This window comes from Acanthopagrus latus, chromosome 19 (genome assembly GCF_904848185.1).
Source record: "Acanthopagrus latus isolate v.2019 chromosome 19, fAcaLat1.1, whole genome shotgun sequence".
Taxonomy (NCBI): domain Eukaryota; kingdom Metazoa; phylum Chordata; class Actinopteri; order Spariformes; family Sparidae; genus Acanthopagrus; species Acanthopagrus latus.
The window spans coordinates 17,046,097-17,059,773 of record NC_051057.1 but is presented as its reverse complement, the minus strand read 5'-3'; the positions used below and the strand labels follow the sequence as shown (position 1 = coordinate 17,059,773).

The following is a 13,677-nucleotide window of genomic DNA, read 5'->3' as shown; positions in this document are numbered from 1 at the left end:
CAAAGACGTCCGCACACCACGTTTTGTCGGTTTGGAGTTTTTTTTTTACATTCTCTAAAATAAATCATCACGTTTTTGTTTGTTTGTTTGTTTGTTTGTTTTGCTCTTGTGCTACTGAATAATTGCTATTATTCCTTTAAAATCAAACGCACCACAAAAAGTAAAGCAACCGGATGTTTATACCGCCGAGAAAAGCTTTGCGCAGCGGACACAAATGAGTCAAATTCGGGCGCAATCCGTGCGCAAAGGGCCGCACAGAGATTTTTTTATTTTTTTTTTGTAATTGAAAAGCTCCGAAAGTGTGATGAGGAGAGAGCTGCAGCTAATAGGCCCGTGGCTCCGGGTGACTTCGGTCTAATAAGCCACTTAAAGTTAATGGAAGAGGAGGTCAAAATGAGAATTATTGACACCCAGTTGCCCTTAACCTGTCTACCAATAAAGCTGATTAGTTTTTTGTCAATTCATCAGCTAACCGCGCTCCGGGGACGTTTATTTGCTCGGGGGAAATCAACAAGTCACCGGGTGGTTTTCGAGTAAAGGATCGCCATTTAATTGTGGACCTTGATGATCATGACCAATTACAGAATGATAACGGGGAGATTGATGTGGGGGGCTGCGTGGAAACGTGGAGGAGGAAGAGAGAAAAAAATAGAAAGAGAGGAGGGAGAGGGGGGAGGATAATATGCTGCTGCCAACTTATTTTTTGAAGGAGGGGGAGAAACGGTGCACATGCTGATGTTAAAGAGCGTAAAATATTAGACAGTTATCGTGCGTTGACACATTGTCCCAAATGTTCCTGGAATGAGCTTTTTCTTCCATATAAATGTGTTTCTGCTCGTTTTTATTTGACCTTTACTCTCAATTTATGATGAGAGAAAAATCCAGCTTTGGAGCCACAGGAGAGGATGTGGAAGCTTTTTGTAAAAATGTATCCTGAGTGGCTGAATAAACATCCTCACCTCTCCACAACAGAAGATCCTGTTTTGCGGCTCTCTCGTCAATTAAACAGCGTTTTTTATCAACCCCTCCTGTGATTATTATAACAGCAGAGTCTCGATGGCCGCGCGTCCGAGCTGCGCCTCATCCCCACCGCGGGTTTAATTTCATTAAGGGCCCCCGCATGAATATTTCTATTAAAGCGGCGGTGAAATATGGAGCCATTTAGTATTGGCCTTCACCGATCACCCAGATTTATCGCTCCTTTTCATCACATCTAGAGGGGAGAAAATTAATAAGGCACCCAGGATGGAACCGAACCCTAAAACCCTGCTCTTTCCTGAAAGCTGTTAATTTGCTCTGTAATTACTTTCACAATTAACTAAAATACAAATCAAAGTGACAAATCGGGATGGTTTATATATTAATTACCTCCGGTAAATGCGTTCATTATGAAAAGGCAATCTGAGGGGACCTGCGCTGTGTCTCTTTTAACGCAATAAATACGTTCGGATAGATTGGCACAAGTGGCCAATTTCATGAAATGTGTGGACATCTAGTGAGCTAATTTCTCTCAGGAAAAAAAAATATATATATAATAATAATTATATATATATATATATATATATATATATATATATATATATATATATATATATATATATATATATATATATATATATATATATATATATATATATATATATCAGTATCAATATGTGAGATAATTACAGCAGACCTTATTTCTCTAAATGAAACGTCTAAAAATCAGATTGGAAGGTAATTCGTCTCACACTTGTTATCAACACACTGTGAATGGAGAGACTAGGAGCCCACAGTATTATATATAGGCCCGGTCACATCTTATCGATGAAACCATTTGCCTCTGTCTCGTGCTCGCGCTTTAAAAGCCTTTATTCGTTCAGCCAATAAAAAGCCGGATGATATCAGTCATCGGTTTGTTGACAAAAAGTGTAAATAATATCAATAGAAACAACATATATCACATAAATATCTGCATATGGCCAGGAAATCTGAGTGTCAAATCAAATGTGATTAATTAATTTGTGAGCTTATGGCCTTTATCAAAAAAATTGCCAATGGCCAATCAAAACCTATAAACAACATAAATAAACAACATGAATGAATAATAAATAAATAAATAAATAAATAAATAGCTTTAAATTATATTTCTTAAATGGCACATTTTTCTGTAAATGTGGAAGCTCCTGTCATTTGGGTTCTTGGCTAATGTACATTCACTTTTTAAGTTACTATGAACTGGAGGTGTTATTTTTTTGTGATTCCACCTAACTGGAAAATGTCAACAGTTGTTACATATGTTCAGGAAATACATTTAAATATTTAGAAAATATCACAAAGCTACTGGATCTAATGCTCAAGGAGGGTTTTTCACCTATAATGTTTGTGTTATGTCTCTTAAGAGAGGCATTGATTTGAGCAGGATTGGAAAATGTGTTGTTAAATTAAAAAATATATATATTTTGACCATCCCATGAGGGGTTCAACTGAGCAAATATTAGGCTGTCTTGTGAGGCAACCATAAGAGATTTCATCTTATTATTCCCGAAAACCTAATTTTTTTATTATTATTATATAAACTGATGAATACATTATGCAAAGTCAGATTTTGAGGTAACAGCAATGACAATAAAAAAAACAGAAATATATCTAGTTATATCAATTATAATCACCATACCTCTCATGTATACTGTCTTTATAAACAAAGACAAAGAATAAAGAATCATAAACACATTATATATGTATACATATATTGTGTTATTGTAATGTTTTGTGTGAAATATTAGAAAATGTTATGTATATTTATATTTATATTAATATGATGTGTGAGAAACTGTAATAAAGAGCCATCACACAGTTATGTCTTCATATTATAATATAATAATATCCATTTACACATCACAATACAGCATAGCAATAAATAGGAAGGAATTGATACATCTGATGAGAAAATAGGAATGTAAATATATAAAAATGTAAAAATTCAAAAGACCGTATAGTAACGATGCTGACTGATCCATGCACAGTTGCTCAGGCAGGTCTGTCCGCCTGCATCTGAGACCTCCAGCTATGTGCAGACTCACATAGGGGATCAAAAGTTCATGAAGATAAAAAGCTAAAGTCAATTCTGAAATGAAGATAGAGCCGGTGAAGAGAAAGGTAAACAAAGCTTAAGCCTTGTCCCATTATACCAGAGCTGACTCATGAAACGGGCATTGTAAAACAGTTATGCAGAGAATCCAACTTGGCAAAACTCTGTGTGACCAACGTAACAACGGCCGGAGATCTTATTCCCTCTCATGTATGAGTTAGACGGTAACCGGTCCAATGAGGGAGCCTTGAGGTACACCGCATGTAATGAAGGGCTGTAAGGAGACGAGCATATGGCCACACGAATCACAATAGAACAAATGATTCTGGCCTCAGGTTGGTAGTTTGTTCTTGTTGGTGCTGTATTTGACTGTTTTTTATTGAGTAATAATGAAGAAAATGCTGGTAAGGTCATCTACAGTCTGCACTAAGAGTCTGCACTAACAACAGCTGGAACTATAGAGTCCTTTCAGATTTACAGTGAAATGTGGTAAATCGAAGCTCTTGGCAGTGAAATGGATTGAACTTTTTCCAGACATTGAGGGAATGAAAATATGATGAGATTTTCTAAGCACTTCAAGGCGTTGTTGGCGATGTTTAACACCACATTCAAGCATTTAAATAGTGGCTGTTTCTAAGATCAAGAAAGAACTTTCAATCTCAGAGGTGAAGTCCTTGAAATACTCATCAACATCTCCAGTTACAGGCAAACTCCATCTAATGTGTGATTCTGTATGTTTTTAGAGCTACTAACTAGGACCTGGCTGATACTGATGTTATGGAATAAAGAAGTTCTGATACTAATATTCCAGCCTACATTTCTTATAAACATACACAGAAACACACCCTCTGTTTCAGTGATTCCTGAAGAGTGGTTATTAAACACCTGTGACAAACATACATATGTGATGGAGGCAGGATACTTTACAGTTTAACAATAAACTTGTTCGACATCAGTGCACTGACACTAAACTTCACCGGGAGTTTAATAACTATAAATGACCCCAAACATCCTTTCTGCATTATTTTCTGTCAAAAGAAAATCAGCACATATCAGACAACATATGCTGATACTGATCTGTGACAGGCCAATATCAGCTGATTCTATCAGTCAACCAATCTATGTTTTTTGTTTGTTTTTTGTTTAACTGAGGGTCCTATGAAGCAGTTTCTTGTGTCAAAAAAAGATGATTTGGTAAACTGCATCACTGAGGTAGAGTACAGAGGAAAGCAGGTATTTCACCTCAAATGCGTCCATCCATTATTTTTCTATGCCTTTGCCCAGCAGCAAAAGTTATAGAATGTTAGAATGTTACTAAGTACATTAACCCGAGTACATTACTAAACTACAATTTTTAGTCATCTGTACTTTACTTGAATATTTCCATTTTCTGCTACTTTATACTTCGAATAGACATTTTGGATTCAAATATTTTTTCATATATTATTTCTCCACACTACTTTTATGTGGTAACTTTAGTTACAAGTTACTTTGCAGATTGCATGCTGCATCAAAGACAAAGTACCACATTTGGAAATTAATCAAAGATTCCAATAATTAGAGAAATCCCGAATATCAACCCTGGTATAATGTATACACATACATATATGCATACAACCATGTATCATTTACTTTTACCTGTACTTTTGATACTTAAGAGCCTCTATTACTAGGAAATTATTTTTGGTACTTAAGTTCATTTGACTTTCACTCTTAAGAAGTTATATTTTACTCAAATATGACTTGTGGGTACTTTTTACAACGCTGACAACAGAATAACAAGCACCTGTGTGATTATGTGTACAATTAAAATAACACTAAAATAAACCAGTAGCTTAATGTAAAGTTCCTCTTTCATTTTAAAATGTACAATAGACTATAAAAATATAAAGAAAACAAGGAAAACAGAGAAAAGAAAGAAAAGACAGAGGAACACGCGTCACAGAACCTTCTCAATGCATCTAGAAGAAGGCGGGCTTAAGCTGCTCGAATGTTACTGACAGAAATTCTGTCCAATCAGCTCCCTGATCTCGTAGGAACCGGATGCAGTTAAGTTAGCTTTTCCCTGTGTTGTGTTGATTTCTAGAGAGAGAAGGAAAAGAAGACTTGACGTTGGGATTAACCTTAACTGCCTACACAGAGTTATTGTGTCTGTCTCATTCCTTAAATCAAAAGTCAAAGGTAAACGGTTCTATTTCTCAGACGAGTATCCTGCAATATGAGCGACGTCAAAAAGAACATGCGGATAGGAAGACACCCCCCGTAAAGTTAGCCTGCCTGAGTGCTTAGCTCCTCTGCTAGCTAGCTGCAGTGCTAACGTCAACAGTATCAAGTTACTCACAAACGTACGAATCAGTATTGCGACATGTCAACAATAAATATTTTGTGATTTGGTGTCTTCGTTGCTACTTGGAGTCACATAACGTAAACGGCAGTGCATAGTACCTGACAGCTGCTGAGTCATTAGCTAGCTAAGTAACCGGCTTGCTAACTATTGTTGCAAACCAAACTGAAGCTGTCAGCCGGACAATTAGCTAAAGTTAACCTTCGGTCTCGTCCATGTTGACTTCCATGCCTGTTTTATTTGGTCATGTATATTACAATCAGCAAACGCAAGAGCCTGCTCTTTTGGTTGAAGAATCGATTAGCCTGAGTTAATTGTGTGTAAGTTGTTGCCAAGTCACGAGTCGCCAGGTCATTTTGGTTTCACTTCATCACCTGTTTTAGTTTTGGTTCTACCACTGGTGTTACAGAAAGACCCTGAATTTGTTTTCCTTTCGATTTCTGTTTCAGGAATCAGTGTCAACTTCTCAACTAGTCAATGGGAAAAATCTAACAATGTTTAGCTTTGAGGGAGATTTCAAGACAAGACCCAAGGTATCACTTGGAGGAGCGAGTAAGAAGGTAAGTGTAATCTGGGAAGATGGAGCTGAATGAATCTTATCAAACACATTGTCAATTATCTTACACATCTGTGAATAGCAAAACTCGCAAATCTAAAGGTGATTTTATGTTGTTTTTCAGGAGGAGAAGGCATCTCTGCTGCATCGCACTCAAGAAGAAAGAAGAAAAAGAGAGGTGACAATCTTTGTGCAATGCTTTGTTTTCAAACAGCTCATGAAACACTTCAGTCTTTAACATCACTCCAAGGTTATGTGTTATAAACACACAATTTTCCTGTAGAGATCAATTACTGAGTCATACTATTTTGCACAACCAATTCAGTTTAAAAGTATTGCAGCGTAAATACTAAAGATAAAAAGCATTAATACCAAACATTAATTATAAGTGCCATTTAGGAGGCAACTGGACTTTAAGTTTCTTGTGACCTGTATGATTGAGAATCTTCACCTGCCAAACACCATGTATTCATCACTTCTAAACTGTGCTTTATTATTACTCAGGATGAAAGGAAACGACTGAAGAATGCCATTATCATTCAGTCCTACATACGTGGGTACCAGGACTTGAAACGACAGGTGAGGCTGCAAGCGGCATAAATCCCCTTTTTTATCATTTTATTTATGTTGCATTAAGAATCAAATGTTTGGTTCGCCATCAGAAATGTGAACTGTGTCATTAGAATCTTATTTTTGAGTCAAAAAACGTAAAAGAAAAGTAGGATCAAGGTGAGCCTACTGTAAGGTACCATCGTTACATTTCAATGACGGTGTGTGTCAGCACTCACACATAAAACCCAGTAACATGCAGATGGCTCATGAATGGTGTTGCCTATCTTATGATCTTGTAGTTATAGTTTGGTGAGTCTGCGGTTGCAGTCAGTGGGTTAGTGCGTCAACCTTCAGAAATTTCAATCGGGTCCATGTATGACTGTAGCTGGGGTTTTTGGCATAGGTTTCTCAAGTATCAATTGAGAATATCTGTTGATGAACAATTACTTCCTGTGTGGTTGATTTTCTTTGTCTTAGTTTTGCTATGTGTCTTACAGTTTGATTGACAGTAAGAATTTGCACTGTAAGGGGTGGTGCAAGTTAATTCATCAGTTGTCCAGAAAGTTGTGTGTATGATTTTTTGTTTTTAATTGGTTACATTTAGTTTTGACTGTTGTGCTTTTTTGTTATTAGTCATTTAGTGATGACTCGTCGTGAACATGGTGAAGCTTGCTTGAGATATCTTTCAAGAAATGAAAAGATCTGTGTCACTTGTGAAAGTGACAGTTTGGTAAAAGATAAAAGATAAATGAATCTTTTCCACTTTGTCAGCAAAGGGTTTATAAGAACACTGATAGTTATCTTAGACATGCATACAGTGCATATGACAGGACATACACAGGCTGTGTGTTGTGAGAGCAGATAAGTGACAAGCGTCATCATGACTGATTATTGTCACAGCTTGTCAATTTGTCATTTGACTCATTTGCGTAATCACAGATAGAGCCTTCATAGTCTGCACAAACAGTGCTTTCAATATGTGACATTTTTCTTCAGTATGCCACCCAGAGGGCCAGTTTTGACGAGTCTGTCAGCCAGACGCTGGCGGGTGGAGCTCAGCATGTCTTGGATGGTCCTCGCCTCTGCCTCTTATCAAGACAACTCATATTTTTCTACAGACAGGGTGTGGATGCACAGAGATTGGTGAGATTTTTAAATATCTTCAAATAATCTTCAGTTACAATTATGCTATTTGTTCCACAGAAGCTATTACAGCCAGAGGACTCATATGCATTGTACAAATTGTGTCTGTTTGTGTTTTCTTAAAGATATGGTTGTGCCAGAACCTGGTTAAACTCAACAGTCAGTTTGTGAAGCTGTTGGTGGGCCCACAGAGACAAACATGTATGTTTCAGATCAAGAGGATCTTAGGCTTCTGCTGCAGGTACAGTTCTAAAATCAAACTAAATAGATGCCTATTTTTAGCTACTGGATGCTTAAACACGTGGTAGGGTGATAGCTGGGGAAGATGCAGTGGTTGTCACTATCTCACTTGCTCCTCTTTTTGTCTCCGCAGACTCCTACAGAACTGCACGGATGACAGTTTAAATGTGGCAGTTCCCATGCGGATGCTAGAAATCTTTTCTTCAGAGAAAACCTATCTTCCTGTTATTCCAGATGCTAACTATGTAGCTTCATTACTCGAGCAGATTTTGCACTATATGGTACAGAAAGGTAAGCTCACAGGGATCTTATTCCAGCGTGTACAGTAGCACAGACATAAATAAACCTCTAAAGGCCTAATCGTCAAACATTAAGGCTTATGTAGAGATTGTTAATGCATGTCAGTACCAATTGGTGTCAAGTGTGTTTGACTACTTTTATCTGAACCAGGGTAGTTCCTACTCTGACTGGCACCTGAGTGTATACAGTACTGTGCACAGGTCAAGTGCATCTCATAGTGTTTACATTTTCCAAGTGGTATGAGTCACTTCCAACAGCACTGTTTAAAATAAATTTTCCCGTCAACACAAAGCATCTTGTTTAATTTTCGGCACTATGTCAACCGCACTCAGATGTCTTGAAGCCCAATTAAGCAGGCAAGCTGGCAAGCCCTACTTTTATAGCTAAAAATATTACACAGAGGAGAGCTCCCATCTTCAGCTGATGTTGCAGGTTATCCTTGCTGCTCCTTTTACATTCTTATTGTTAAAATTAGTATAGTTGTGTAATGGGTGCAAATATATTCTTATATGTTTTTTTCTTTTTATATAATGAATTCCTAATCTTCTTAATGTCCTTTTTTAATTTTAATTTCTCTCCATCTCCTTTTCAGGATACTACAGGTCGCTGTATATTCTTGTGAATCACAGGCTCCCTTCCAGTCTGGAGTACAGTGATGCTCCGTCTGTCCCTCTTGCAAGCACACTGTTGGAGCACATTCTCAAACCTCTGCACTTTACTTACTCCTCCTGCACAACAGGCGCAAGGTACAGCACAGAGACTGAAGCCACAAGTAGATCAGGGCCTTCACACAGATGGTGGCAGGATTTTGTTGCATTGCAGGGTGGAATTTCTGCTCCAAAGTTTATCTGTGTTTTATATGTATGTTTAGTTATCATAAGCATCCAGGCTTTGAAGAAATTGCACATACTCTAACCAGCAATATCCTCACATCTGTCCTCTTTCAGTATGTAGTCAGTGTGTATGATATTTAGGGGATATTTATGTGATATTTCGTTTATGGAGTAGGGTCTCAAAATGCTAACTGGCTAAAGGAGCTCAAGGAAATAAGCATTTACAGTATATCAGACACGACAAACTCCAGTGATAAATAATGCAATGACATCGTCACTGATTGTGGATTGCAAATTGTATTCTGTGATAATCAGCAAAGACAAGCTTAACAGACTTTAGGTTAGTGCCTTATATAGAGCTGACTTTGTCTGGTGAAGACTGAAAAGCCCTATCCACACTTAATAAAGTATCAGGATGAAAATCATGATAAGATCAGAAGGATTTACTGATAAAGTGGTCGCTGTCTGCAGACCTTCACAATTGCCGTGTTTTTTTGAGCACAGAGAGAGGATGACTACATTATAGCTGGAAGGGGAAAGTCTTTGTCCCGAGGGAATTCTTTAAAAATCATCCATTAAACTGATCAGACAAACTGCAGCAGTTTTTTGTCCCCTCTAGTCAGTAGTGAAGCAGTAATTGCTTCTGAGACCAATTTACAACAAGCCATAAAAGGCCCCCAGACTCGCTCGCTCGCCAGAGTGCAGAATATCAGGCTGTTTGCCCTCAGTTTCAGACATTCTTAATAACAAACGACAGGGCACTTCTTTTCTTCTTTGAAGAAAAGCAAGGCGGGAGTGAGAGAAACTTGTGTACACGCGGACAGTAACAGCTAATTATCTGACTTGGCCCACCAGATGTGTGTGACTGGGTCACACAAAGCAGCTCTGTTTGGAGATTCAATATTGGAGCAACAGAATGAGCAGAGTGGTGTTAGAACAAGACTCCCTTTTAGCTGAATTCTGTAGTTGAATCACAGTCATTTAGTTTAAATAATGTTACCCTTCTCATGCTGTGCGTTAACATGACTTATGTCTGTTTCTTTGTCGTCTTACAGGCAGTTTGTATTTGCCGCCTTTACCGAGGAGTTTATCTCTGCACCTTTCACCGAGCAGATCTTTCACTTCTTTATCCCGGCACTGTCCGACGTTCGTCTCTCATTCCCGTTCGAGGCCTTCCTGAGCACCCTGCAGGCCACCATCGGCTCCTCCTCGTCACCGCAGAGCCAGGCGCCTTGGGTATTTTACTTTGTCCTCTGTGCAGGGGAGAACTGCTTAGGTGGGTGGAACAGTTTAGAGCGCACACCACACACTGAAGCATAAACACTTTATGACTAACTTAAAGAGATGAAGTTATGATGGTGTGCACAGTGATGGCTATGGGTGTGTGTTGGCAGGCTCGCTATCAGAGGAGGGTCTCCTGCTGTACCTCCGGGCTCTGCAGACGCTGCTGCCGCTGCTGCCAGTGTCGGAGAGCAGCACCAGGCCTGAAGTCAGCAGCGACTCGGAGGACGACGACGATAACACTGGCATCCATCACCCTCCCATGCAGGTAGGATACATACACAGACACATATACGTACTCATGAAATCTTAATGGGATTACCCCACGATTTTGTTTTGTTGACAAGTAGCCTCATGAATATATAAAATATATATACTCATGAAGCAGACCAGAACTATATGTGAATATCCTTACGAGTTTTGATATCGGACTCAGAATCAGGAAAGAAAAACTCTAAATCTGATGTATGTATATTACATTTGAATTTCCTAAGCCATGACAAATACCCATTACAGAATACTCAAGTAATTAAGACGCTAATTTCAGGTAACGGACATGCAGCCCATCTCAGTTTGGCGCAGCGTAGCATATGCACCACCACCTTTTTATCCCCCCAGTCTTCCAACCAGTGTGTGTTTCCCTCTCTTATCAGGATGACAGCAGAATCTCAGTGCAGCTGATCACAGAGGAGTGTGTGCACAAGCTGGACACGAAGCATCAGACTAACGCCCTGCTGAACCTGGTCTGGAGGGATTCGGCCAGCGAGGAGGTCTTCACCATGATGGCATCCATCTGTCACACACTCATGGTCCAGCATCGCCTCATGGTGCCGAAAGTCAGGTACGAATACACAGAATTGTTTGTTTCAGGATAACCTGCAGGGCTTTGAAAAACAATGCACAAGGTTTTTCATTGTATAACTGTACTGCATCATGTAAATAACAATAAACTAAATCTATATATATATCAATCAGAACTAGCAAGGATTGTAGGTATCCTTCTTTTATCTTAATAAAATACTTTTGGTACTTTGAATATATTAATTTTACAGTGCCGCAGGTGTTTATATATCAAAACAAAACATAAAAATACATTTTTATTTGATATCATAACATTTTACACATCCTGTCAACATCAGCCCTTGCATTCAGAGAGCCTGTTTACACACCTACCTGATTGAGAGGAAAACTGTGTCTTTACGTGTTTCCGCGCTGTAAGCAGTAATGTAAATAACGGTGAAGCGAGGCAGGCAGTTATCAGTGGTCCGCACCCACTGGCATTTACAACCGGCAAAGGAAGCAGGGATGTCAGGGAAGCTGTCAGTTCTGGACGAGGGCAATTACCCCTTCTCAGGTTGATTACATTAGGGCCAGGATGTCAGAGGTGGTGGTGGTGGAGGGGGTGGATGGTGCATTGACTGACGGGAGGTGATCCAAACTGAGCTTCATGGATGGTCAACCTGCTCTAGTTAATTATTAGTGGAGCCACTTGCTGCCGGTTGATTTAAACATGTGGGTGGTGATGTTGATGTATCAGGAGTCCAATCACGTTTATATCTTACGGTGCATCTGTTACCAAAAATTAGCTCCCCCATTGACACATGCATCTCGAGTCTGATGGTCAATTAGCAATTTTGCAGGATTGCTTACAAGTGATTGACCAGAGTTTAGAAGAATTTCCCTGCCTATCCCCCGTCCCCCTTAATTTTTACAGCTTCCTCCTACTCTTCGCTTTTACCATAAATCCTGCCCCTTCGTCTTCCATCATTATTGGATATCTGTACAAAATAATTAGCTCACTGAGAAAGATTAATCACTGCAGGAGTGGACGGGATAGCTTTACAAGAGGCTAAGGGGAGCAAATTGCATCCCGGCCTTGATTTACTGCTCTTACTGCAAAAAGAAGAGAGAGAGGCTGGCCAGTGGTCCAGCCGGCCCGGCATGCTGCCTTTTTAATAAATATGTAAAATGTCTCATGAAAGGACCTCTTTTTTTTCCAGAGGAGTTGAGACCAGAATTAGTTTTTGATTGGTTTTCTAATGGTTTTCAGCCCAGGTTTGTTCTAGAGTGTTTGGTGTAATTTCACTTTAATTGTTTACCGTTGGATATTTGGTGTAATTTCACTTTGATAGTTTGGTTTAACCCAACGTAACACTCTGTCGCTAACGGGGCTCGCTCTGATGAACTTTGTTCCTTCATTTACTTTTGAATGCTTGCTGTGATTTTCGTGTTGTCATGAGATAACAATCACGTTTAAACAAATTTGAGGTTGAAATTTGCTCGTTTGATCTTTTATGGTATCAAATCTGACCTGGCCCTGCTGTTTTTTATGTTTTTTGCTGAACAGAGCTTCTTCCATCACCACAAAATGAAATGATCCGGCTGTTATTCATCAAGCTGCTTTTCACACACCCACACACACACACACACACAAACACACCCCTTCTGATGTCTTGACTTTGTTTATTAGCGGTTCATTCCATGATTGAAATGGGGGTTTGGGTTCTCTCGGGCCGTAAATCAGCATGTCAGCTGGCATTTAGTGCTTTGTTTCCCATTTCAATCAAACACTTGCATCACTTGTTATGAGCCCACAGCACCACTCCCTGCTTCTCTCCTGAGCCTTGTACCACTGACAGATGGTGTGCGCTCGGCACAAACCATTTTTCAAGCCGTACTGAGGATCGTGTGACACCCTGCTCCTAATGCTCATTTCCATTTTGGGAGTTCTGAATGGGTTTTGGTAGATTGATTGGCGGAATGGGAATTTGAGCATTGACATTGAGATGAGAATATTCAGCCAATGTTGGATTCTCTTTTTCTTGCTCTACTTTCTTGACCTTTGCTCCTCTGCTCGGCTGAGAATACATGATGCTGCCCCATTAAATGCAAGCATCCTTATAGGTGTCAGCACTGTCACTCTTAAACAAGGGCCTATTATATGCAGGGGCCTTTTATTTTACCTTTTAGCTTACTTAGAACATTATTGTCACCTGTACTTACCCTGTGTGTGAAAAGCCATGCAATTTAGGAGCGCACACAAACACTCGAACAAAGAGCAGCTTCACACCTCGGTGCCACAGCCCGTTGAGTGCAGAGCGACTATAGCAAGGTATGTGGGCCCTCTGCGGGGTTATCATGTAATTCGGCGTGAGTGTGGAAGCATGCTGGCGCTGCGGGGTCACAGCGAGGACCAGGCTTCCCCTCCTCCTCTGTCCTCCATTGTCTTGCTCCCCCTGGCCATTAAGTTAAATGGGGCTCCAGCAGGAAGCCAGAGGGGCTGTTTATGACCCGAGCTGGGCACCCTCGCCAGCAACTAGTTTACTAATGGAAGGTGCCTCGCCTAAATAAAGCTTAA

At 39.7% G+C, this 13,677-nt stretch overlaps 1 protein-coding gene across 3 annotated transcripts in view; it reads left to right on the top strand.

The window, feature by feature from the left end:
* Positions 1-5,106: 5,106 nt before the first annotated feature.
* ube3c (ubiquitin protein ligase E3C) overlaps positions 5,107-13,677 on the top strand; it is a 29,236-nt gene continuing 20,665 nt past the window's right edge. The window contains exons 1-11 of one of the 3 annotated variants that reach the window (XM_037078627.1): positions 5,107-5,251; positions 5,864-5,974; positions 6,095-6,148; positions 6,475-6,549; positions 7,519-7,665; positions 7,791-7,906; positions 8,039-8,196; positions 8,798-8,951; positions 10,094-10,314; positions 10,433-10,587; positions 10,973-11,160. In XM_037078627.1, coding sequence (XP_036934522.1) covers positions 5,909-5,974; positions 6,095-6,148; positions 6,475-6,549; positions 7,519-7,665; positions 7,791-7,906; positions 8,039-8,196; positions 8,798-8,951; positions 10,094-10,314; positions 10,433-10,587; positions 10,973-11,160 — 1,334 coding nt within the window. In that variant the 5' untranslated portion in view covers positions 5,107-5,251; positions 5,864-5,908. Of the gene's footprint in view, positions 5,252-5,298; positions 5,416-5,715; positions 5,735-5,863; positions 5,975-6,094; positions 6,149-6,474; positions 6,550-7,518; positions 7,666-7,790; positions 7,907-8,038; positions 8,197-8,797; positions 8,952-10,093; positions 10,315-10,432; positions 10,588-10,972; positions 11,161-13,677 lie in introns of those variants that run through there. The other 2 variants (XM_037078628.1, XM_037078629.1) reach the window with 2 other exon arrangements.